Source organism: Rhinopithecus bieti, unplaced genomic scaffold (genome assembly GCF_001698545.2).
Source record: "Rhinopithecus bieti isolate Rb0 unplaced genomic scaffold, ASM169854v2 scaffold_30732, whole genome shotgun sequence".
NCBI classification, from domain to species: Eukaryota; Metazoa; Chordata; class Mammalia; order Primates; family Cercopithecidae; genus Rhinopithecus; species Rhinopithecus bieti.
The window spans coordinates 3,351,551-3,378,684 of NW_016814045.1; the positions used below are offsets into that span (position 1 = coordinate 3,351,551).

The following is a 27,134-nucleotide window of genomic DNA, read 5'->3' on the forward strand; positions in this document are numbered from 1 at the left end:
ACGCCACATTAAAATTTCATGAAAGTCAAATTCCTTTCTAGCCTATTTCCTTTTCTGTAAGAGGAGGAAATTGGATAATCCAATATCTCAGTCTCCTTCCAACTCCTGAAGATTATATTTTCTTTTCCTGGTACCTGGATTCAGAGCAGTCCTGGATTCAAATCTCAGAAGAGTAAATTTCTTTAACTTTCTGACTTTCAGATTTTTTCCTCTGCAAAAATGAAACTTTTAAAAAATATACATGTTAAAAAGTTTTAGTCACAAAAATGGCCAAATATACAGAAAAGGATAAATGTATTTTGAGTATCCCATACCCACCACTTAGATTCAACAATTATTTTCATTTTGCTACCTTGTTTTATTTTATTTACCGAACCATTTTAAAGTACAGCAGATCCTTGAATAATGTCATTTCCTTCAATGTCCCTTCATTGTAACACTGATTAGGAAAAAAATCGCTTCCCAGCTGAGACCACTGCCTCTGTGGAGTTCGCAATGTCCCTTATCTGTATGGGTTTTCTCACAGCTTCAATTCAGAGTCATGCATGAAATTTGGTTGTTATATCTGTCTCTTGAATCTCTTTTTAAAATAAATTTTTTGAAGTATAACATGTACAGAAAAATGTACAAATTTGTACAGCTTGAAGCATGTTCACCCACTGAACAGATCCATGAAACCTCCACCCAGATCAAGAAACAGCTGATGACACGCCCCAGAATCCCTTAGCTCCCCTCTCCATTCGCAACTCCCCATTGCTTAACACCACCTCGGCTTTTAACACCATAGATTAGTTTTGCCTGCTTTTGAAGTTTATACAAATGGAATCAGGTAATATATATTCTTTTATGTCTGGCTTTTGTCCCTGATTATGCTTCTGAGATTTACCATGTGGTCACAGACAGCAGTTTTTTTGCGCATTGTTTTCATTTTCTACCAGTCAATTCCATTACGTGAATACACCACAATCTATTGATTTATTCTAACATCAATGAGTATTTGGCTTATTTCCAGTCTGGGGCTATTACAATTAGTGCTGATATGAACATTCCTGTGAATGTCTTTCAGAGGGTATGTACCCAGGAGTGGAAGGTATATGTATGTTCAGCTCTGGTTGGTAACTGCCCATATTCGAGAGTAACTGTATCAATTACTCCCGTAACAGTGTATGGTAAATGCAGATGTTTCACCTTGTCACCAACACTTGTTATTGTAAGTTTCAGCCATTCCAATGAGCGTGTGGTATGTGTCATTGTGGTTTTATTCTATATTTCCCTAAAGACTAATTACACACTAAGCAACTTTTCATATGATCATTAGCCATTTCTCAATCTTCTTTTGTGAAGTGTCCAAAACTCTCACCAATTTTTTTTACTGAGTCATTTGTCTTTTTCTTATTGATTTGTAGGAGTTCTTCTCAATTCTAAAATAAGTCCTTTGTCAGTTATATGCACTGCCAATATCTTCACCCACTCTGGGACATGTTCTTTCACTCAATAATGTATTTTGGTGAATTAAAGTTATTTATTTTAATGTAGTCCAAATCATCTTTTCTCTTTAGTGTCTTCTGTGCCTTGCTTATGAAATATCAACTACCTCAAGGTCATGAAAATATTGTTATTTATTTTTTTTGAGATGGAGCCTTGCTCTGTTGCCCAGACTAGGGTGCAGTGGTGCAATCTGGGCTCACTGCAACCTCCGCCTCCTGGGTTCAAACGATTCTCCTGCCTTAGCCTCCCAAGTAGCTGCGATTACAAGCACATGCCACCATGCCTGCCTAATTTTTGTATTTTTAGTAGAGATGGGGGTTTCGCCATGTTTGCCAGGCTGGTCTCGAACTCCTGACCTCAGGTGATACACCCGCCTCAGCCTCCCAAAGTGCTGAGATTACAGGCATGAACCACCACTCTCAACCAAAAAATATTGTTATTTTCTAGAAGTGTCTTTATTTTATCTTTCTACAATCCACTTGTAATTGATTTATGAATGGCATGAGTAGGGATCAACAGAACAAGTTTTCCATATGGTTACCCAATTACTTTAGCACAATTTATTAGACAGACCATCCATTCCAGGTGGCCTCACAGAGCCACCTTTGTTACAAATCAAGTATCCCTCTATATCTGGGTCTTCTAGACCGTCTTTGCTTTTCTTGGTCATTTGCATTCCTATATAAATTTTAGCATCATTTTAATTTCCACAACAACCTGCTGCTGGCATTTTGATTAGGACTGCATGGAATCCATCCATCAATTTGGAGAGAATTGACATATTTGCAATGTTAAGTATTCCAATACATGAACACCATGCAACACTCCATATATTTGACTCACCTTTAATTTCTTCCAGTAATGTCCGTCTTTCTGTGTTAGGGTCTGTGCATCTTTCATTAGACTTATTCCTGGCATTGGTATATATACACACGCATATACATACACATTTACTTTGAGACAGTCTCACTCTGTCACCAGGCTGGAGTGCAGTGGCACAATCTTGGCTGACTGCAACCTCTGCCTCTCGGGTTCAAGCGATTCTCCTGCTTCAGCCTCCTGAGTAGCTGGGACTACAGGCACACACCACCACGCCCAGCTAATTTTGTATTTCTAGTAGAGACGGGGTTTCACCATCTTGGCCAGGATGGTCTAGATCTCCTGACTTCATGATCTGCCCACCTCAGCTTCCCAAAGTGCTGGGTTTACAGGCGTGAGCCACCACGCCCAGCTGGCATTGGTATTTTTTTGGTGCTATTGTAAACATAGTTTTTAAAAATTTCCCAACTGCTTGTTGCTGGTATATAGAAATTGTATTTTTTTTTTTTTTTTTTTTTTTTTTTTTGGTGTATTGACCTTGTGTCCAATGACCTTAGAAATCTACTTAAGAATTCTGATAGGAAGAATAGCTAACGCGTGCTGGGTTTAATACTTAGGCGATGGGTTGATACATGCAGCCTTTGTGCACCTATCAACAATCTACAATCTAATGTGCCACCATGGCACACATTCACCATATGTACCCCAGAATTTAAAATTTAAAAAAGATTTATGATAGTTTATTTGCAGATTATTTTGTATTTTTCATGTACTCAATCATGTTGTCCCCAAATAATGACATTTAAATTTGTTTTATTCCAATCTTTATATCCATTCTTTTTCCTTGGTTCTGTGTTTTTTTGGCTCCTCTCTCTTCTTCCCTCCCTTTTCTCTCCCTTCTTTCCTATTTTTTGAATCATTGCCAGAACAAGAATTTTCAATACAGTATTTAATAGAAGCTATGATGGCAGGAATCTAGTTCTGTTAGGAGAAACATTTTCAATATTTCACCATTAACTACGATGTTTGTTGTAGGCCTTTTTTGGTAAAGAACTTCCCTTTTATTCTTAATATGTAAAATGCTTTTAAATCATAAATTAGTATTGAATTTTATTAAATACTTTCTTCAGTATCTGAGGAGAGTAAATGACTTTTCTTATTTCTTCTGTTAATGTGATTAATTACATCATTATTTTTGAAACAATAAAAATATATTTGTTGTTCATGTCACAGTCAAATGCAGGTCAGCAGGGGCCCGGGATCCTTCTACTTTGTACCTCTACATCCTCCTTAGAGTGCTGTCAATTTAGCCAACATAGGGAAAGAGAACAAGTATGGGGGGTCATGAAGGGCATGTCGCTTCTACTCTCATTCCATAGAATTCCAGACGCAGTCACATGTCTGCATCCAACTTCTAGTATTTTTGGAAGCGTTGACTGTGTCTGTCCTTATACCAATGTCTCTCCAGTCTTTTGGTTGTATGAAGCTTGTTGTTTTTGTTGTTTTTTCTGAGATGAAGTCTCACTCTGTCCCAGGCTAGAGTGCAGTGGCACAATTTTGGCGCATTACAACCTCCACCTCCTGGGTTCAAGCGATTCTCCGGCCTCAGCCTGAGTAGCTGGGACTACACGCGTGTGCCATCACACCTGGCTAATTTTTTTTTTTTTTTTTTTGGTAGAGATGAGGTTTCACCATGTTGGCCAGGCTGGTCTGGAACTCCTGACCTCAAATGATCCACCTACCTCAGCCTCCCAAAGTGCCGGGATTACATGGGTGAGTCACCGCGTCCAGCCTGAAGCTTATTCTTTGCAGAATCCTTAGAAAGTGTCCATAGGCACCACGATGCCTAAGTTCTTGAATGTTCATAATAGGTAGTCTGCAATCACTGGACTTGAATGTCAGCATGGCTAAATAGAAATGCTGTTGTTCACATTTTCTTTTTTTAAGTTATTCACTTGTATTCTGACATAAGATTTTGGCATCAAAAAATAGGCAAGAAATCCAATTTTCTTTCTTTATGAGTCTCTGATTGAATGCTTAAGGACTTTTTCCTTTAAAATTTAATAGTTTTATTAGAACATATTTTGTTCTGACCCTTCAGAGTTGACTTTTCCAAACATTCAGTGCACTTCCACAAGGTACTTTCTAATCAACTTTTAAGAACATTTTCTTGAATAGTAATTATCAGTACTATCAGTTTTGCTTTGTTCCATTGTTTTCTTCCTCAGAGATTCCTAACTTTGTTAGAACCTCTTTGCCCAACTCTCACTTTCTCTTAAATCCCTTTATCTCTGTATTAATTTCTTGTTGACTTAAGAATACTGCTTTCCATCTTCTATTTCTTTTAAAGCAGTGTTTATCCCAGTTATTTCTTTTTACAATCCATGTAGATTAAAATATATGTATGTATTTTTGGTATAAAAAACATTTATTTTGCTCATAAGTCTATAAATCAGTCAGGGTTTCATGGTTCAACTTAAAAAAACCTTTTTATATTAGAATAGATTTTGATTTACATAAAACTTGGAAGATAGTATTGAAAGTTCTCATGTAGCCCACACCCAATTTCCCTTATTAACATCTTATGTAAGTATAATACAGTTGTCATACTTAATGAAGCAATCCTATTGCATTTATTATTCACTAAAGTCAATTTTTTTTCCAGATTTTCTTAGTTTTTACTTTTTGTGTTTGTTTCAGCATCCCATCTAGGATGCCACATTACATTTAGTCATTATGTCTCCTCAGGCTCCTTTTGGCTGTGACAGTTTTTCTGATTTCCCTTGTTTTGGATAAACAGTTTTGAGGAGGACTATTCAGGTATTTTTTTAGGAAGTTTCTCAATAGAGATTTGTCTGATGTTTTTCATGTAAGACCGAGATGATGGGTTTGGGGGAGGAAGATCACAGATATGAAGTAATATTTTCATTGCATCATATCAAAGGTATCAAATCATTTATCAGTGTTGACGCTGACCTTAATCACTTGGCTAAGGTGATGTGTATCGAATTTCTCCACTGTAAACCTACTGCCCACTCCCTTCCCTTTTCACACAGTACTCTTTCGATGGAAGTGTCGATGTGAAGTCCACATTTAAGGAAGGCCACATTTAAGTTAGGTTCAACCTTCTAGAGGGCAGAGAACTTACACAACAAATTAGTTAGAATTATTCTGCATGAGATCTGTCTCTTCATTCCATTTATTTATTCACTCATTTATTTCTGTGAGTATGGACCCATGGATATTTAAACTTTGTTAATAATTCAATACTTATTTTGTTATTCAAATTGTTGCAGCTTTGGCCACTAAGAATTCTTTGTTTGCTTTTATGTCCTTTTGACATACTCCCCAAATTGTGGGGTTTCACATTTTGTTTTGAGCACTCCCTTTATGGCACAACATCATTCCTCACCATTAGAATAAACCATTTTTCCAAGAGGCTTTAATTCCTTTTTGTGGGAAAATGATTTTAGAAACCATCAGCTGGGTGCTGGGCATGCTCATTGCTACTCCAGTGTTGTTGCTTCCAGGCCCTCTTGCTGATAGAGCAAGAATTTTTTTTTTTTTTTTTTGTGCGACTGAATCTCACTGTCACCCAGGCTGATTCTCCTGCCTCAGCCTACCAAGTAGCTGGGACTACAGGCACGTGCCACCACACTTGGATAATTTCTAGTATTTTTGGTGGAGACAGGGTTTCACCATGTTAGCCAGGATGGTCTCAATCTCCTGACCTTGTGATCCACCGATTTGGGGCTCCAAAAGTGCTGGGATAACAGGCGTGAGCCACCACATCCGGCCAGAGCAAGGAAATTTTTTTTTGCATATTAATTCATATAAATACACATATCAAAAATGTTTCTATGTATATATTCATCTATATTAAAGTATCTACAGTAGGCTAAACATGAGTTGATACTGATGTCTCAACTAGTCCATTCCCACATAGATTATTCTAGCTTTCTCCATTGTTTGTTTCTAACCACCCATTTCAACAGCAAGAAATCTATCCTCACCATCCACCATCTATTGTTCAATTCCAGTATACATATACAGTGTCTCAGAATTGCTAACACATACCCTCAGGGGAAACAACTTTATCAACTAGAGTACAGTTCTTCTGTGCAGTTCCTTTTGCCTTTAGTCTTACAGACTCCACTCATTTCCACAGCTTAGGTCAGCACCTTTGCTCCCTCACTTCAGTGAGGCTGATGCATACATTCATCACAGTCTGCATTCCATTCTGGGATACGCTACTCTCCTACGTGACTTTTTAAAAATTTGCATGCATTATAGTTCACTCTTTGTGTGGTAAAATTTTATAGGTTTTGACAAATGCATAGTGTCATGTATCCACAATTTCATTATCACACAGCATAGTTTTACCATCCTAAACCCCACCATCCCCCACTGTGCTTTATTCAACTTTCGGTTCCCTCTTCTCCTCTGAATCCCTAGCAACCACAGATCTGGATTGTACAAGACTATGTTTAACTTTTTAAAAAACTGCTAAACTGTGTTCTAAAGTGGCTGTACCATTTTGTATTACTGCCAGCAATGAATGAGAGTTCCTGTTACTCCACCTCACCAGCAATTAGCATTGTCAATTTTTTAAATTTTCACCATTGTAACAGGTGTGTAGCAGTATATCTCACTACATACCTATCTGCATCACCCTAATGAAAAATGATGTTGAGTACGTTTTTGTATGCTTACTTGCCAGCTGTATATCTTCTTCGGTGAAGTGTCTATTTGAATCTTTTGTCCATTTCTTTCCTTTATGGGGAAGAGCGGTATTTTCTTACTGTTGAGTTTTTAAAGCTCTTTGTATATTTTGCATATAAATTCTTTATCAGATACGTTTTGAAAATATTTTCTTCGTAGTTTTATATTTTACATTTAGGTCTATGAATCATCTGGACTTCAATTTTGTGTAAGATATAAGATTTGTATCCAGATTCATTTTTCTGTATCTGGACAGCCAATTGTACCAGCACCACTTGTTGAAAAGATTATTCTTTCTCCATTGAATTATCTTTACACCTTTGTCACAAAATCAGTTGACTGTATTTGCATGGGTCTATTTCTGGGCTTGCTATTCTGTCACCTTGATGTGTGTGTCTAATTTTTCACCAATGTCATGCTGTCTGGATTACTATAGCTTTACAGTAAGTCTTGAAACTGGATAGTGTAATTTCTACAAGTTAGTTTTTCTTCAGTATTGTACTGGCAATACTTATTTTGAAGTACTTCTATTGTTAAGTTCTTTGAGTTCTTCACCCCTCCTTTCAAAGCCTACATTTCTCTTATTAAATTTCTGAGTTTTTAAAATTTAGATTTGTGTTGTTCTCTTATAATTTATATGTTCTTAAATTCTTCTTGCCAGTTTTGAACTATTTTATTACAGTTTATTTGTTTTGTGGGTATCTCCTTTTATGTTTTCATTGTTTCTGAGAAAGTTATACTTCTCATACCTTTTCTTATTTAAAACCCTTTATATGGGCTTCAATCATAATCCTTTTAACTGCTTATTTTTTAAGTGAAATAAACTTCCCTGTAGTTTTAGAATGGAGGGGTGAAATAGCTTTTTTTTTTTTTAAGCTTTAAGACTCTAGAGCGCATTCTTATTTTTGCAAAGCAATGAGAAACATGGCCTTGTATTTTCCAAGATTTGACTCTTCTGGTGAATTCTAACATACTTCTCAAGGAGTTCTCTTTTTATTTCTACCATTGTTCCTTTTCTGATCAACTACTCCCAGAAGTTTCTTACCAATGTTAGACCTCTCCTAGGAAAAGAGCCTCATTTTCGTTTGAAGAATGTATAAGCCACAGAATGTTCCAAGTATTATCAGTCATTATTACATCATGGTTCCTTTGTACTGAACATGAATTGGATCTGATAGAACTCTCTTCTATATTTGGCAGCTTTTCTCAGATTGGCCACTGTGTTTTCCAATGAGTAGAGATGGGTAATTTAAGGTATGCACTCTTCTCAGGGTCCTAAGAACTGTAGCTGTCTTCCCTCTGCTTTCTCCCACACAGATGAGATACCACAACAGTCTTGAAACCATCTATTGGGGATTCACTGAATTACTGTTCCAACTAATTTTATCGTAGATGTTGTGTATGTCTTTGGTTTTGCTATCCTAGTTGTTCAGCATGTTTTTATTTGAGAGGTGAAATTTCCACTATTAAACCAACCTTGCCTTCTTTGAATAAGCCAGATTTCGTTAGAATATATTATCCTTTTCACATATAACTGAATTCATTTGCTAGTATTTTGTTGGGAAATTTGTAAAAATATTCATGAAAGACATTGGTTTATGTTTTTTTCTTGAAATGTCCTTACTGGGTTTTGTTCTCAAGGTTATGCTGGCTAAATAGACAAATGTTCATTTTTTTTAAGAATTAGTTTGTATTAAGTTGATATACTTTATTCCTTAAAACTTTGTTAGAATTTTTTGCTAAAGCCATCTGAGCCTAGATTTTTTGATGAAATGTTTTAAATATTTAATTTCTCTAATTGATATAAGACAGATTTTCTATCCCTTCCTGTTTCTATTTTCAATTTCATTTACTCTTCAAAATCATTGAGATAAACTTGTCCAAAGGCTGCTCTTATTATCACTTTAATGTTTATAATATCCATAGTTACATCCCCCTTTTTATTCTTCATGTTGGTAATTTAGTCTTTTGTTTTTTGATATGTCTTGTCAGTGTCTGTAATTTTAGGTGCTTCAAGAATTAGTTTGGCTTTTTAGAATTTTTCTATTATACATTCATTTCTATTTCATATACTTCTGCTCTTAATAATTTCCTTTGTTCTGTTTTGTTGTTCTTGCCCTAACTTCGTAAGAATAATATTTTAATCAAGATACGTACTTCTTTTAAAATATGTACTATACATAATATATACCATAAATTGAATAATATAGCTTAAAGGCTTTACATTTTCCTCTAAGCATAGCTTTGGCTGCAGTCCACACATTGTGATACATTATATGTTTATTAACATTCAGAAAAATATGTTCTAATTTCCACTGCAGTATGTTCTTCGACTCAGAGTATTTAGAGATGTATTACTCAATCTCCAAATATTTTGGATTTTTCTAGTTTTTTAAATTAACTTCTTGATTATTCCTGCCGTCAGAGAACATGCTCCATATGATATCCTTTGATATGTGTCGACTTGCTTTCTAGATCAGTACATAATAAAACTTTCATATGCCCTTGAAAAGATTTCTATTCTATGTTGTTTTGAGTGTTCTCTATATATCAATTACATCAGGTTTAAAAATACTGTTATTTAATATTCTATATTTTTACTAAGAATTGTATCTCCTTGTTCTATTAATTACCAAAAAGTGTTATCTTAACTATGATTATAAATTTGTCTATTTTTTTTAGTTCTGTCAGTATTTGCTTTCCATATTTTCAGGGTATGTTTTTAGACACATACAAATACAGATTTGGTATATCTTCCTGGTTTATTTCCTATTTTACCATTATAAAATTCTCTCTTTAAATCTAACATTTTTTCTTTAAATTCTATATTATCTTTAATAGAGTGACACTAACCTTTCAGTTAGTGTTTTCATGCTATCATTTCCATTTTTTTACTTTCAAGTTTTCTCTATCCATACGTTTAATGTTATTATTTTGTAAAAGCATATGTTTGGTATTTTAAAATACATTCTGACAATCTATGTTTTTTAATTGGAGAATTAGTGCATTTACATATAAAGTAATATGATATATTCATGTTTAAATGTATCATCTTACTGTTGATCTCTATTTGCTCTATGTTCCTTTTCCTTCTCTTTTATCCTTCATTTTAAGTAACTACATATTTTGTATCATACTGTGCTCCTTTTCCCTCGGACTATCATAATTTTTTGACTTTTTTTTTTAGAGGCTATGCTACAGATTTCAACATACATCTTTGACTTAATAAGGCAATAAATATTAGCACTATGACTTCCTGAATAATTTAAGGATCTTAGAACATTTTAATTCCATTGACCCTTCCAATGTTTGTGGTACTGCTTCTATTCTATTATTTTTTTGAAAAGCTTTTCTAAGCTTTTTTTTTTTAAAGTTGACTCCCATGTTTTCTTGACATTGACTTTTGAAAAGACCAGGGCAACTCTCTCAAAGAATATCCCACCTACAAAATGTGTTTGTTTCCTCTTGGTTTAACTTTTTCCTCTCTCCCATCCACTTTCTGGAAACCTGAAGTGAGATCTAGCTAAATTAGGTTTAGGTAAATATATTAAGCAAAGTACTTCATAGGTTATACTTTGAGTTTTATATTTTATCACATCACATTTTATAATTCTAACTTCATAATATTCTCGCAAAGATTCCATGAGATGGTATACGTAAAGTGCCTGACATGCTATCTGACGTAGAATAGTTAAAGAGTAGAATTTCTCAGTTTTGGCACTAGTGACATTTTGGACTGAATAATTCTTTGTTGTAGGGCCATCTTGTGCATTTAAAGATGTTTAGAGATACTCCTATACTCTATCTGTTAGGTAGCATCTCCCAGCTGTCACAATTAAAAATGTATCTAAACATTACCAAGAGTCCTCTGGAAGACAAAATTAGGCCCAGCTTAGAATCACTTACACAGGACAAAAACTCAAGTGTTTTGATAAATATTCCTCAAGCAGTTACTATCATGCCTTGCTCAAGGCTGTGAGATTAGGAGCTAAATGGGACATGAATCCTGACCTCAACATTCATGGTTTTGAGAAGAAACAATCCAGAAAACAGGGAATTAAAATATGGTGTCATAAGTGCTGTGATAGGAAGACACCTGTGTTATGAGAGTAAGGGCACCTAACTCCACCAGAGACATGGGGTCCTTTCACGGAGGAATAGGGAATTCTGAATTGAGACCCAGAGAACAGACTTCCTTTTCCTTTCCCAGGAAGACCCAAGAGAACAAACCAATAATGACTACTCAGAGTGGAAATAAACCCTCCAGAAATGAAGTATCATAACCCCTAATATTTCCAGGCTCTATCTTAGAATATGATCAATAAAGATTTATCTATTACCAAATACAGAGACACAGATAAGGTGAGCCAGGAGTAAGAGCTAGAGATGGCACAATCCACCGTCATCTTGTTAATAGCAAATGTATTATGTTTTCCAATTCTACATCCCCCCGTCTGTATGAAAACAGAACAAATAACCAAAACCAGATTAACGCCAATCAGGATTAATGTCACACACATCCCTTCTTGCTAACACTGAAAGGTATTATGAGAATGACTATTCAACTGTGTATATGAACCCAGTTGCCTGTGTTTCCAATCTTCTTCCTGATTAAGTACTTCTTCAGATCACTTGCAGTAGAAGTCAGAGATTGGCTAGCTGTTCATTAAGCCTGTTTCTTCTACTTCCCGGGCACACAAGTCAACCATCTTTCCTCCATCCTCTGCAGTTTCCTGTGGCCACATGACTGAGTTCTAGCCCAAAGTATGTGAGACTGGAAGTGACATGTACTTCTTGAAATCTGAAAACCTCCCATGTGATATTTTTCATGCTGTTTTCTCTTCTCCTGGCTTGATGCAGACAAACATTGTCACCTTGAAAGCCAAGATTTAAGGAGGGTAAAGTCGAGGAGAGGAAGAAGACTTTGTCCCTGAGTCTCCACTTGGAGAAGGGAGGCCTTACCAGCAATGCCAATATTCAGTTTTAGATGAATAAGAAGTAAACGTCCACTGTGTTAAGTCACTGAGATTTGAGGGTTTATCTAGCACAGCAGCTAGCATTATCCACCTAATACACCAACACGGAGAAATAGTCAGGTTACCTCTGCAACTGTAATCCATTCAGTTCCCCAGACATGCATGGGTATTTCAGCCTTGTTCACCAAGCCAAAGAAAAGAGGCTTTGCCAAAATATTTCACCAATACTCCCTGGAGTTAAATGTTTAGGTGAGAGGCTACTCTCAGGGCCCTTACTAAAGATCATACTTCATGTAATATCTGCTGCACATGAGTATGGAATAACATCATCTTTCATGTCAGACAGAAGTGACTTTGAATCTTGGCTCCCCTCTTGACCATTCCTTGACTCAGTCTCTCTGGGTCTGTTTCTTCATCTGTAAAATGAGGGTAATTACACCTCATAGGAATTTTGTGGCAATAAAAAATACAAATAGCATGTAAAATACTGGCATAGTTCCTGGCATGTCCAAGGTACTCAATTAGTTCCTTCCCCAAAACAAGGAAATTAATGAATTCGGAATTTTCTTCACTCTTCTAGTCAGTAGACTAAAGAGTAGCCTTTTCACAAAGGACCATGTATTGATCTTTCTGTAGACATGCTGAATATTTCATACAAAGGAACCAGGTTCAACAGATACTTTTATGTTCTCTTTGGTCTAAATAAGAACTTGAGAGTTAAGAAACTTAAAAATAAACGTGTAAACAGAGACAACATTCAGTCTTTTTATAACCGTTTTCCCTTGCAAGAAATAAATGTCATATTTTCAAACCAACACCAGCAGAACATATGCTGGGATTTGACCCAGAAGGAGAACAATGAATGAGACGGTTCACACAACAGAGAGGGAGGAAGGCATTTTTCTGGTTAATACTGAGTGACGTGCAATGGGGACCTTCGCTGTTCTTATGTGGCCCCAGATAAATTGATTCCGGGGGAAGAGATGGCACATCTCAAAGCTAACTAGTCAGGGGCAGGCACGCCACCTTACCCAAGCCCACCACTGTAAATGAGATATGGCAACCAGGCAGGTAAACAGAGCCCAGTTCTTCTAAGGAAGCCGGCAGAGCTGTGAGCTGTTGCAGCTTCACCCTTTCAACTGCAGGAGAAAGAGGATGAAATGTCAGGGCAACCAAGATTCAGAGAGAACTTTGAAGAGAGCCACCCACCAGCATGACTAAGTGCTCTTGGGGACAATCCCTGCTCAGAGGGCAGAAAGCAAATATCCAGATGTTATGAACTGCCAGATGTGATTAACAGAGGAAAGGTGAAGTCGCCGACTTAACCATCTGAGAAGCCCTCCTCAAAGTCATCCAAGAGTTTTCTGCAAAAGTATTCATCAACAAAACAAATGGAGGCTCCAACCGTCTTCCATTCCCATCCCTTTTCCTCTCTCCCTCTCATTGAGTCAGAACAGTGGCCTATTTTTAAACCACTGGCAATGCATTCTCTCGTGGAAACGTGGGGGCTTCTTGACACAGGCTGATGCTCACTCACAGGAGATACAAGCTTACTGAAGGCTGTGCCCACTCACCAGTCCTTCCTCTCCCACAAGAGTGGGGCAGAGAACACTCAGGGAGGGGAGGGCCTCAGGAGGGAGCTTCTGCCCGTGCAGAGGAGTAGGGAGTATCTGATGCCGGACTTCATGACAGGGTAACTGCAGGCTTCCCTCCTCCGTGGAAGGGAAGGCTTACACTTGGTTAAAAACCAGCCCCTTATACAGGTACCAAGACAGAACTCAAGCCTGAGAAGAAGGGAAACACACCCTGGAAGCTGATTCTAGCAACTTTTACAGAAAAGGAGTGTAAGTAGATCTCAGTGTTTCTTTAACAGGCATCTAATGTGCCTTAAGTATAATAGCAAACATTTATATTAAAACACTGGAGACCTTTTTAAACAAGATCATAAGGCCAATTTACAAAACAAAAAGCACTAAAATTAAATAAACACTTTAAGAAAGGAGGTTGTGCTGTACTTACAGTCGCTCCAGCTGCTTCAGGTCCTGGAAGGCGCCTCTCTCAATGACGCTCACCTGGTTGTCTTCCAGATGCCTATAACCACAGAGACAGCAATGACTAAGGACAAAGCTGGGCTCAGAGACCCTCATACTAGGCTTCGTGCCATGCAGGTATGGTCACTCAGCCCCTACCATGATCGTCAGGGTCCCTTCAACTGGGATCAGTCTGATGGGACAAGATAACTCATATCCCAGCTTGGTGTCACGGTAACCAGGGTTTTGCCGCCTGCACACTTCTACCTGACAGATTGGTTTCCATGCCTCTATTTTAAGAATGTTCTCAGCAAATGTCCCCCCAAGCACTGCAGGATGTTGCGCAGAAAAGGAAGAGGTAAAAGCTGCTCTTTACAAAAACCACACATAGATTCAGCATCTCTTCCCTGGGAGCTCCCTCCTCCAAGGATTCAAAAATACTTCATTGAAAAGGGCCTTCCCTGCTCACCCTAGTAGAAAGGGTGAGGCTATTGTGAAACGATTAGTTGTCCATGAGAAAACCAGCCTGGTCCCAGCAACTCCTCTCACCGAGAGTCCAGCTAATCCCAACCTCATGATGATGGTCCTAAAAGATCAGGCTCCCTCCCTCCAGCCACATGCTTCACTCACCCACCTAAGTCCTCCAAGCAGGTGATTACAAATCCTAAACACTCTGTATGAGTGAACTGGGTTCATGCATGCAGTATATCCAAATAATTCAGCATATAATGAAACGTTTGTTTCCTTAACTTAAAAAAAAAAGGCCACTTAAATGGATGAGCTGAACAGCAGAGAAGAGAAGCAATGAAGCTATGTAGCTTCCATCGGGGGCTGACCTTAGGCTGGGAAATGACACAGATTGCACATGGTGGCTGAATGGGACTTAGTGGGGATGCATTGTGATCAGAGAATGTTTCTTTAGAAAGTGGAGTTTAGGAAGGGCCGTGGATTCCTCTGGATTACACAGGAGGAGAGGTGCACACAAGCACCTAAACAAATGGCAGATGGAGAGGAAGAGCAACCTGGGAAGCTGGGAAGGCTGCATCTTCATATCAAACTGAATGCTCCATGACAGTCTCTCCCTATTAGACGTTTCATAACCTCCTGCACTTCTCAGCCTTAACACTTGGACCCTTGTGTTTAGTTCCCAAGTCTATTTTCCCCACTGTGCCTAGGGAGCAAGAAGACAGACATTCTGCCCATCATCCTACTCCCAGTCCTAACACAGTTGCCTAGCACAGCAGGCACTTCACAAACGCTTACTGAATGAATGAAAACCTACAGAAGACTGTGGGCCACGGCACATGCCGACTGTACATGTGTCTGGGACAGGTATGTGTCTGGGACAGGTAACTGTATTTTGTGTGGGCTTGATATTTTACATTTTTGTGAATTTGTTGCCAACAGTTGAAAATCAGGATATTTCACATGTATACACACCCATACCCCACAAAAAGAAACTCCTTTTGAAAAATCAGCTCTCACATTTCCAAATATCAGTTGACCAGGAGTAGAACTTGTCAGGCGAGGGCACCCAGCCCCACAGTTTGCCATGTCCTCATCCGCTCTGCTTCTCTCATTTCTATTACTTCTGGCCCCTCACAAGCTCCTCACTTAACAGCTATAGAAACGATTGAAGGGAGAGGCTAAAAGACTTGCCCGAGGAGAAATTATTTATGCCAATTCCCACAGCCAGGTAGGGTGGGCCTTCTAACTCCCACTCTGGTGAGCGTACCAGATTTAGTTTAGAAGCCCTATTTTGCTTGCACATTAGCTGATGATATAAGAGTGGGTTAACTAGTCAACCTCTCTGAGATTCAGTTTCCTCATTTGTAAAATAGAGAAAATGAAACATTGCAAAAGTTCTTCGAGAACAAAAATGAAATAAGTAAGTCATGTAGCCCAGGTTCTGCTATATGATTAGAGGCTTAAGAAATGTTGGCCAGGTGCGGTGGCTCACTCCTGTAATCCCAACACTTCGGGAGGCTGAGGCAGGTGGACCAGGAGGTCAGGAGTTCAAGACCAGCCTGGCCAACATGGTGAAACTCCATCTTTACTAAAAATACAAAAATGAGCTGGGTGTGGTGGCACATGCTTGTAATCCCAGCTACTCAGAAGGCTGAGGCAGGAGAATTGCTTGAACCCAGGAGGTAGAGGTTGCAGGGAGCCACGATGGCACCACTGCACTCCAGCCTGGGTGACACAGCAAGACTCTGTGTCCAAAAAAAAAAAGGCCTGGAGCAGTGGCCCACGTCTGTAATCCCAGCACTTTGGGAGGCTGAGGTAGACAGATCACGAGGTCAGGAGTTCAGGACCAGCCTGACCAACAAGGTGAAACCATCTCTACTAAAAATACAAAAATTTAGCTGGGCGTGGTAGCACATGCCTGTAATCCCAGCAACTCAGGAGGCTGAGGCAGGAGAATCACTTGAACACAGGAGGCGGAGTTTGCAGTGAGCTAAGATTGCGCCATTGCACTCCAGCCTGGGTAACAGAGCAAGACTCTGTCTCAAAAAACAAACAAACAAAAAAGTTTTCCCGGCTAACCCGGTGAAACCCCGTCTCTACTAAAAAATACAAAAGAACTAGGCAGGCAATGTGGTAGGTGCCTGTAGTCCCAGCTACTCGGGAGGCTGAGGCAGGAGAATGGTGTAAACCCGGGAGGCGGAGCTTGCAGTGAGCGGAGATCCGGCCACTGCACTCCAGCCTGGGTGGCAGAGCGAGACTCCGTCTCAAAAAAAAAAGAAAAAAAGTTTTTCCCTTCTCTTGTCTTCCTTTTCCATTCTACCATATGCAAGGAGGGCCTTGGAATGCTAATAGTCTCACACTAGCACATCATGCTAAATAGGGTCCCACTTCAACACTAGTGACTGGGGGTTTCCTGAGCTAAGTTTTTACTATCCATCCACCAATCAAATCAATCGTAGACTTTGTAGTCATTATTTCCTTGCTGGATAACAAGGAGCAACTCTAGGGTATTGTAAGTACCACATTCCCTCTGGGTTTCTGAGGGAGCCTAACTCACCCCTTCTATAATGAATCTTAGTTCTATGCTAATGAATCTAACACTTCAGGTTTCTTTCAGAGAGGGGAATAGAAGAGATGCAAGGATATCTATATGAGATACACCGTTTCTACCTTGTGTAGGTCCTGGAAAGCTGACTTTTTTGTTGTTGTTGTTGTTGAGACGGAGTCTCACTGTGTTGCCCGGGCTGGAGTGCAGTGGCCGGATCTCAGCTCACTGCAAGCTCCGTCTCCCGGGTTTACGCCATTCTCCTGCCTCAGCCTCCCGAGTAGCTGAGACTACAGGCGCCCGCCACCTCGCCCGGCTAGTTTTTTGTATTTTTTTTTAGTAGAGACGGGGTTTCACAGTGTTAGCCAGGATGGTCTCGATCTCCTGACCTCGTGATCCGCCCGTCTCGGCCTCCCAAAGTGCTGGGATTACAGGCTTGAGCCACTGCGCCCGGCCTGGAAAGCTGACTTTTACTGGCTTCATCAAGAAGCTGGGTTTTTTTTCCTCCCAAGACAAGGTCTCACTGTGTCACCTATGCTGGAGTGCAGTGGTGCAAGTTGCTGGGACTATAGGTGCATGCCACCACGCTCAGCTAATTTTTTTTGGTGGGGGGTAGAGATGGAGTTTTACAATGTTGCCCAGCCTGGGGAGCCTTGCCCGGGCTGGTCTCAAACTCCTGAGCTCAAGCAATCCAGCTGCCTCGGTCTTCCAAAGTGCTGGGATTACAAGCATGAGCCACTGCACCTAGCCATCAAGACCATCAAGAAGTTTTTTGACTTCTGAATTCCTGTCAGGTTCAGCCAAAGAGAGGCACCAGCAGGAGATCAGAGGGTGGAAGAAGGCTGTGGTTGGGGGATTTACTCTTTTCCATCCCTGCTAAGCCACTTCAGGCTGACTGCATCCCTCTACCTAAGGCTACAGCTCCCGTCAAACAGTCCCTACTTTTGCCAGGCTCTGATAACCACTTCCTCCCTGTGCTCCTTGAGGCCCAGGGCACCGTAGTGGCCCCGTTTTGACTCTGGCCTCAAGGAACTGCACTATCTCCTCTAGGTTTTTCACTTTGTCCACACCTCTAAATAAGTCTTTACTTCACTCTCCTCATTTGCCCTCTTTTCTGCTGGGACCCTCACTGCCAGGTTTCTATGTCCCTTCCAGATCTACTTCCTAGTTCCATCAGAGTCCAGCCTAGAACCTGGGAGTCAGAGGCTCAACAAATCAATGTTTGATGAATAAATGGATCAGTGAACAAATGAGCTAAGACCCTCCCATCCAAACTTCTGGGCTGAGATGCAAGCCAGGAGCAAGCACTAAAAGCCACTGATACCTTCCCCACATTTTCAGACAGGGGATCCAGGAGGGGCTGGACATCTAGAAGGGCTGTCCATGGATGGAGTCTGTTCTGAATTAGAACAGAGCCTGTGTTCATTTTCAGCTCTTTTGCAATTTTTTTTTTTTTTTAGCTTTAGCACTGGATCAGGATCAGAAATCGCCCCCCTTGTGATGATGGCTGGGGTGGAGCTTAACTTTATTAACCCCGTTTGGGATAAAGCTGGCTCCCACATTGTGAGCACAGCAGAGCCCTAAACTACCAAGAAATGGAACATGATTTATACCATCAGAAGAGACTTTTTCCTACTCCCACCCCATGGGAGGAAAAAAAGAAAAAATGTCCTGGGCAATTCTTCCATCTTCTCCTTAAATGCTCTTCGTTTGGGGAAAATCGCCCTGGGTTGAGACTGAAGTGCCTCAATCTCCATTTTATCTGCTTTTGCCCATATTAACAGTTTGACATAGAAATGGGTGGCCAATTATTCAAGATACTGAATCTTTTCTAGCTTCTCTAGAAATTGTAAATAAGAAACAGATATGGGGAATGTGCCAAGGTGTGAAAAAAATCTTTTAAAAAAAGATAGTTGTCTAGGTTACTCAGCTAAAAAGAATAGATTGAGGAAAATATGGTAAAATGTCTGGATATTTTATTGGTGTTAGTTAGAAAGCATTTCAGCTATTCCACCAGGCAGATTCTTTCACAGTAATAAAGGGCCACTTGAATGGGATTGTCTTTGAGTTGATAAGGAAGATAATGAAACAGAGTATATTAATAGTCTATGGGTGGGGGGGTTAGGGGAAGGCTTTTTGGCATTGCTTATCAAAATAAGAGGAATGTACCAATTAACTGAAAAGATAAACTGTAGTCAAAGGAATGTTGCAGACCATCCAGTGGATACTAAAACAATCTTTTGTGATTATTTTAAACTTTCTATTTGCAGACAGCAGACACGAAAATTGGAGTTTTTATTAGTCTTTCTGATGTAATGCTAAGAAAATCAAAGGGTTGTTTTTGACTTTGTTAGAAAATGAAGCATTAGGTGAAATTTCTGACTTGTAATCTCTCACAGACGCAAGGGAAATAAATTTTTTAAAAAATAAAGTGAGAAGGTAAACAAGCATCTATTTGTTAACCTGGCAAATGACACAGAATCAGGAGTTGTTACCTATACCTCTTCAATAACAATCGCCCTAAAACTGAACCATGGAATTCCCCCACCCTGATCCCAGTCTCGACTCTGACCCACGCACCCCTTGTCAGAACTACCAGTCACTTGACAGACACATGGCTGCTAAGGCAAAAGACTTGGCACAGGGTGTGCCTTCCCTTTGAGGTTGGTGAGAGGAGAGTGTCTGAGACCAAAGATGGAAAACATGTCCATGTGGAGAGCATCTGCAAGCTGGAGGCCCAGGATTCAGATTCCCCATGTCCCCACACATGTGTACGTAAGAGAAGCTGAGACAAGCCCCCACATTAACAGTGCTGCATTTACAAAATGGGTAGACTATCACTGTCTTAGTTTTCTCAGCTTTCTATAACGCGAATACACAGTGGCACTGTATGGAGGTTAGAAAACACAGAGTCTGGGTTCCAATTCCAACTCCTTCAGTCACCTGCTATATAGAGTTGGGACTACTTACCCTATCCATGCCTCTGGTTTTCTCTGCTACAAACAGGGGCTCATAATAATGCCCACCTTGTTTGTTACCACTATATAATACTGTGCTGGGCCCATCAAAGTATCAGGTCCATCATCATTACTAACAACTCAATCAGAAAAGTAAAGCAATGTTGTAAAATTAATGCTTCACAAGTAATCCTGAGAATAATCAGAAAATGTTAAAACAATGAAGCACTACACGTGTAACTATGAGAGCTGAAAATACTTCTAACTACGTATTCCCTGTACTGCAAATGAGAAAACTGAGGCCCAAGGAGGAAAGGTAATTTGCCCAAGGTTTCATGGGTAGCTAATTCTGAATCAGGACCAGTACTTACTGAACCAAGTACAAAATTCATTCTATGTATTATATAGGGCTATTAGTAAAAAGGAGGTAGCTTCAGGTACCAAGACTTTAGCTGTTACTTCTAGTAACAATTTGCCAGCTAAGATTCCATGGCATACAAATACCAAGGCGGTGGCCAATTGGCCCAGGCTGTACGTCTTGCCTGGAGCCATGTTTATGGGTCAAAATTAACCAAGTAAAGAAGGAAATAAATGATCTAAATTGCTTTTTCCTGTACCTCTGAATGTCTTAGACTTTTCAACAGACAAGCACTTGGGAAGTTTCTTATCACTCACAGACTTAAGGATGGATGAAAGTGTTCAATATTCAGCAATGAAACCTAATATTCCTTGCTCCCCCAGTCCATCAACGCCCATCTCAAATTTTGCTACCTGTCTGCACAGCTGTGGGTGTTCAGCAAGGGCCCTGACCCTTTCTGATGCTCTCCTCCCCTCCTCTCCATTAAGCTACAAGACAGATAACTTTTGTCCTGATTGCTCTTTTAATGCACAGGCTGGAGACGAAATTATCATCTCTATGGAAGGGAAGCATGGTTAGTCAACCTGACATCGCTGTCATCCTAGAAGCTGGGCATGCTGATTTATTTGTTCATAGCCTTCTGCTTTCCCTATCACTGGAACTAAGTTCTTCCATCGATCTAGCTCAGCCAGAAGCATCTAGACACGGACTGTGATACCTGTGAGCATGTGGGTACACTAATGAGGGGCTTTCTGCTGCAGAATGGTGAATTCCTGTTATCCAGGGCTTGGGAGTGTGGTGTCAGGGGCAGTGGAACATTGTTTTTTGCAAGGCTGAAGAGCTAAAAATGAAAACGCACCCGAGAGCCATCAACTACTTACAAGACTCGGAGGTTCTTGAGCCCAGTGAAGTCCATCTTGGTGATCCTGGTGATATTATTTCTGTCCAGGTCACTGCAATGGAGAGCAAATTCAGGTCAGATTTTTGTGGGTTACAATCGCGGTCTATTTAATCTAGACTGGCTTGGACTAAAGGGACGTTGCTTGTCCAGAAGGCGGCAATTCTGATGATTAACGATATCCCTTGAGCATGCCCGCCTAACCTTAAGGATAGTGTATGGAATAAACCATTCATTATGCACATAGCAGAACTCTGTTATGTTTAACTGCCTGCCTTCTGTGGTCCCTTCTTTAGGTAACACATTTTTCTGTTGAAGTTTCCCCTCCCCCAAATCTCAGATCATGTCATACCAATGGGGCTGACCCCTCTTCCCAGCTCTAGGCACTGGCATCTGATCCAGGCCAGGCTGATAAGTATCTTCAGTCTCCCTGACCACAGCAATTGTTTCAGAAATGCCTAAATGACTCAAAATCCCAATAACTGCTTATCTGCTGGGATTGCTAAGCTGTTCAGGGTAGCCAGAAGCCATCTCACCACCACAGAAACAGTGAGCAGATGGTGCTCTCCTGTGAATGTCCAGACCCACTCATGCCTGAAGCCAATTACCTCTGTATTTTGAGAGTGTATGACCCATTCTATCCCATCTCTCCTATATTTTGATTTAAACCAGTTTGAGTTGAATTTTCTATTACTTAAAATCAAAAGAATTTGCCTGCCTTTGGTATGTAGCTAGAAACTAACAAACAAGACAAAAATTGTCTATTTTCCAGCTACTTTGCAAACTCCCTGAGGGCAAAGGCCATATCTCATTTAACTCCATACCCAACATAGTAGACAGAGTATGTGCTTGGCACACAGCAGAGGTAACTTCACTCATTTCAATGTTAGGTAAAGACATTTGCATGGATTACTCCTGCCTCAATTTACAGGCTTACGCTCCTGAATATAGCCCCAAAGAGAAGGATTTGCCATAGAAGAGCTGAAGTGGTGGTGGTGATATTTAAGTGAGGGTGGAGGGCAGCATGGATGATGGAAAAACAGTTCAGAAAAACTGAAGTCACGAATGAGCCTGTGAACAACTGCATGAATATTCCGTGTTCACTAAAATAATCTAACAAGACTGAATGCCAAAAAAAGGAACCATGAACAATACACTATAGTTCTCAATAATAGATGCTGAATAATTGATCTCTACAGATTATGCCCTCTTTAACCCTCACTTCTCAGGGTTTTGGCCCTTGGACTTTCAACAAGGTATCTGTGAATTATCTTTTCTTTCTGAACATTTATATACGAAGAGCCATTTCTCCAATGATGAATCCCCATCCAAACGTTCATCTCTTCTTCGCTTTTCCTAGTCGCTTCCTAAAGATGCCACCCTGCAATTATGCCTCCTTTATACAGTTGCATAAAATGAACAGGGAAGGAATTTTCAGATTCTGGCACTTTATATATAAAAAAAATCGAGTTTGAGGAGGGATTACTCTCCTGATATCAGACATAATACTGAAATAAAAATCAAGTGAGTCCTTGAGTAACCTCGCACAGGTACCTCCTCCTTTTCTCCTTGAGTTTTCCAATACCTAAAACAGCATCTAAGTTGTTTCTGAACTAGCTTGTGATGGAGAAAAGCAGCATTTAGACTTCTCTGGCTAATTTAAGCGCTGGTTTAGAAAAAAAAAAAAAAGCATAGCAAGAATTACACAGGAAAATAAAGGGTTACCCATGCAGGGATGGGAAACCTGCAGACAGAAATCTGTACACACTCCAAAGCATCACACGTGTTCTTACCTCCCATCTGAATTCAGATGGATGTTTGGGGACCTTGACAACTGTGAATATGACAATGCAACTAAGGGTTTAATTACCAGGACACAGCATGGTATCTCAGCAGCTTGTGCCAGCATCTGTAGCACCAATATTTTCAATGAATATTTATTATGTCAAAGCACACTGAGTGCACTGCTGAAATGCTGAGGATGTGGCGGGGGGCAGAGGGTGTGCTGTGGGACCGTCCCTGGCACAGCGTTCCTGTTTGGGAGCTGAGCTTCAGAGGCAGGCAGTCCTGAGCTTGAATCCCTGTCCTGCCACTTCCTGAGTGATCTAATGGCAGTGTACTTCATCTCTGAGGTGCAGTTTCTCCATTTACAAATGCGGCCGACAATCTTGACCTCAGGAGCTTTGATGAGGGTTAAATGAGATGATGTACACACAGCACTTATCTAGCCTTGTTAAGTGCTCAATCACAGCAGCTATTACTGTAATTAGTTGAAGCGCATCTCTCGCATCTCAACTCTGAAATTCCAGTTCACCAACAGAAGCTGACAGCCCCATACCCCAAACTTTGTGCCTACAGATGAACCTTGGGGTCCCCAAGACACTCCTCGTTGGTGTGCTCTCTTCCTACAGGTAAAAAGAGGGGTCTATTTTGTGGCTGAAAAATAGAATAATGGGGCCAAGAGTGCCCCCCCAGCCCGCTGCCTGTCCTTTGTAGCATTTCTGTGACCCCTATTTCCATGGTATCTGAGTGCAAGTGACAGAGGGACTATGGAGGAGGAAAGCGCTCTCCCCTCCCACTCAGCTGTGCTGCCTGCCTCTGCCCACCTCCCAAACAAACATACTCCCAGGAAGGCCAGGGAGCACGTGGACTCTGAGGTGAGATACCTCTAGCCCCCAACTCCACACAGTCGGGTCTGGGTGAGTTTGAGTAACTTACTTTCCTTCTCCAGGTCTGCATGCTCTGTAGGAGCTTTGTCTCCTACTTGCAGGCCACGGGATGATGAGAAACACAAAGCTGGGGCTTCAACACACGTGGTTAGAAATGGGAATGGATTACACTCACCCTGAGGAGAGGCTGCCTGTCCCAAGGCCAGCCCCTACTGTCCCCACCCAGGCTCCTCCAGACCTTTATGACCTTCAGCTCTGGCCTCAAGGGAGTCAGTATGTCAGCCTGGGATAGGTTCTGAACTGTCAGCAGGAGGGGTGATCCTGGATGGGGGCCAAGGACAGTGTCCAGATGTGGATGTGGGAAGTGTGGTGGTCTCCAAACATGTCTGTCTTTTTTTTTTTTTTTTTTTTTGATACACTTGCTATCAAGAGGTGATATCTACGCCAATTTCCCTTGAACTTCAGCAGGCTTTGAGACTGCTGGACAAACAAGACTGTGGCAGAAGTGATGCTGTAGAGCTTCTGAGGCTAGCCTAGAAGAGGCAATAGGGGAGGGGCTCGCTCTCTCGCTCCCTTCACTTGCACTGCAGCCTTGAGCTGCCACATGAGAAAAGCAGATGACCTGAAGCCTCCATGCTGGTGAAACCACATGGTGGTGGTGGTGGTGGTGGTGGTGGTGGTGGTGGTGGTGGTGGAGGAGGAGGAGGAGGGAGAGATGCTAGCCCTGGCTTGAGTCTTTCCAGCCCAGAGGTCAGGCACATTAAGTGCAGATTCCTTTGGGACTCAGCCTCAGCCACCATCTGGTTGCAACTTATGAGAAACTCTAAGCCAGAATCACCCAGCTGAATGAACCACTCTTGAAATCCTGACCCACAGAAGCTGTAAGAGATAACAGTCATGTACCATATAGCAATGTTTCAGTCAATGAGGACGGCATATCCGATGGGAGGTCTCATAAGATCATAATGGAGCTGAAAAATTCCTAGTGACATCGTAACACGACGTATCACTCACATGTTTACGTGATGCTGGTGAAAACTCTACCGCGCTGCCAGTTGTATGAAAGTACAGCACATGCAATTATGTACAGTACATAATACTTGATAATAAGTGACTGGGTTACTGGTATTTACTATGCCATATTTTTATCACTATTTTAGAGCATACTCCTTCTACTTATTTTTAAAAAAGAGTTAATGGTAAAACAGCTTCAGGCAGGTCCTTGAGGAGGTGTTCCAGAGGAAGGCATTGTTATCATAAGAGATGACAGCTCCATGTGTGTTACTGCCCTTGAAGACTTTCCAGTGGGACAAGATGTGGAGGCAGAAGACAGCGAGATGGATGATCCTGACCCTGTGTAGACCTAGGCTAATGTGTGTGCTTGTGTCTTAGTTCTTAATAAAAAAGTTTAAAAAGTAAAAAAAATTGTAAAAGTAGAAAAATGTTTATAGAATAAGGATACCAGGGAAGCAAATATTTTTGTATAGCTATACAGTTTGTGTTTTAAGCTTAGTGTTATTATGAAGGAATAAAAAAGAAAAAATTAAAAGTTTATAAAGTTAAAAAGTTATATAGTAAGCTAAGGTTAGTTTACCATTGAAGAATTTTAAAAATATTTAGCATAGGCTAAGTGTACAGTGTTTGTCAAATCAACAGTAGTGAATAGTAATGTCCTAGGCCTTCGTATTCACTCACCACTCACTCACTGATTCTCCTGGAGCAACTTCCAGTCCTGCAAGCTCCACTCATGGTAAGTACCTATTTAGGTGTACTATTTTTTATCTTTTATACTATATTTTTATTTTTGTGCCTTTTTTTGTATGTTTGACATATTTAGCCAGGCATGGTGATATATACCTACAGTCCCAGCCACTTAGGAGGCTGAGGTAGGAGGATTGCTCGAGCAATCCCGCAGTTTAAGACTGGACTGGGCAACATAGCAAGACCCTGACTCTTAAAAGAACAACAAAACAATAGGTATAACTAGAAACACAAACACTCACCATTGCTCAGCACTGTGTTACAACTGCCTATAGTATTCAGTAGAGTAACCTGCTGTGCAGGTTAATAGCCTAGAAACAATAGGCTATAACCATATCGCCTACGTGTGTAGTAGGCTATACCTCCTAGGTTTGTGCAAGTACATTCAGGATTTTCACACAACAATGAAATTGCCAAGGATACATTTCTCAGAATGTATCCCTGTCATTAAACAACACATTACTGTACCGAAGTGACCACTGTGTCTTAACCCAGGAAGTTTTGGGGTGATTCATTGTGTAATAATGGAGAGGCGGGACAGAAAGGAGAAAGCCACCTTCTGAATACTCAATATTTACCATTAGCAATGGAACCCTATTCACATGGCTTTTGGTGGCAAGGCCTTTCTGAGACTTGTGTGCCACCTCTGAGAACCTCGGTCCTGTCATTATGGTCAAGGATGGCTCACGGGGGCAGAAGGCTCCCGAGTTATTCTGGGGATGAGGTGAGAATTGTTCCTTCTCTCAAGCTCAAAGGAGTAAAGACTGCATAATTAGAGATGCCCATCCGTCCAAGTGGGGCTTAGGATACCATGGGAATCACCTATGATGTTAGGTTACTAATCACAGTAATGATTATCATTCATTGAGCATTGTGGCAGACTGGCGAGTTGTTTTGAGTTGTGCTCAAGACAGAGGGAAAAAGGTTTCATGGACAACCCAACAGTCTGCCACAATGCTCCATGAATGGTAATCATGGACAACTCACCAGCCTGAGCATACGGATAGATTACATTTCCCAGCTTCCCCTGGATGTATGTGCAACCATGTGACTGAATTCTCATCACTGTTACAGGGGTGAAAGTACTATATGCTGCCTTCAGGCCTGAGGAATAAAACTTCCTGCCCCATCCTTCACTTTCTTCTCTCATCTTGGGTGGGATTCAGTAGATACACTGGAGGATGGGATACACCAGGGATGGGAAACTGAAAGAGCCCAAATCCCTGAATGACTGCATGAAACAGAGGCCTCTCCTCCTTCGGTCCCCCCACTGCCTACACCCCCCGCCCCCACCACAGTCACTTACATGCATTAAACTCAGACCTATTCAAGAAATAACTCCTAAACCACTGAAATTTGAAACTATTTGTTATGGCAGTCTACATTGGCAAATAAAGTATCTTTGATACAATAGCTTTCTATGCCTTTTTTTTTTTTTTTTTT

At 40.6% G+C, this 27,134-nt stretch overlaps 1 protein-coding gene across 2 annotated transcripts in view; it reads right to left on the reverse strand.

Moving 5' to 3' along the window:
- The window catches only part of SLIT3 (slit guidance ligand 3), a 669,050-nt gene that overhangs the window by 597,855 nt on the left and 44,061 nt on the right, over nt 1-27,134 (reverse strand). For both annotated transcript variants that reach the window (XM_017849419.1, XM_017849421.1), the window contains exons 2-3: nt 21,245-21,316; nt 14,025-14,096 (exon numbers count right to left, since the gene is read on the reverse strand). In XM_017849419.1, coding sequence (XP_017704908.1) covers nt 14,025-14,096; nt 21,245-21,316 — 144 coding nt within the window. The remainder of the gene's footprint in view (nt 1-14,024; nt 14,097-21,244; nt 21,317-27,134) is intronic.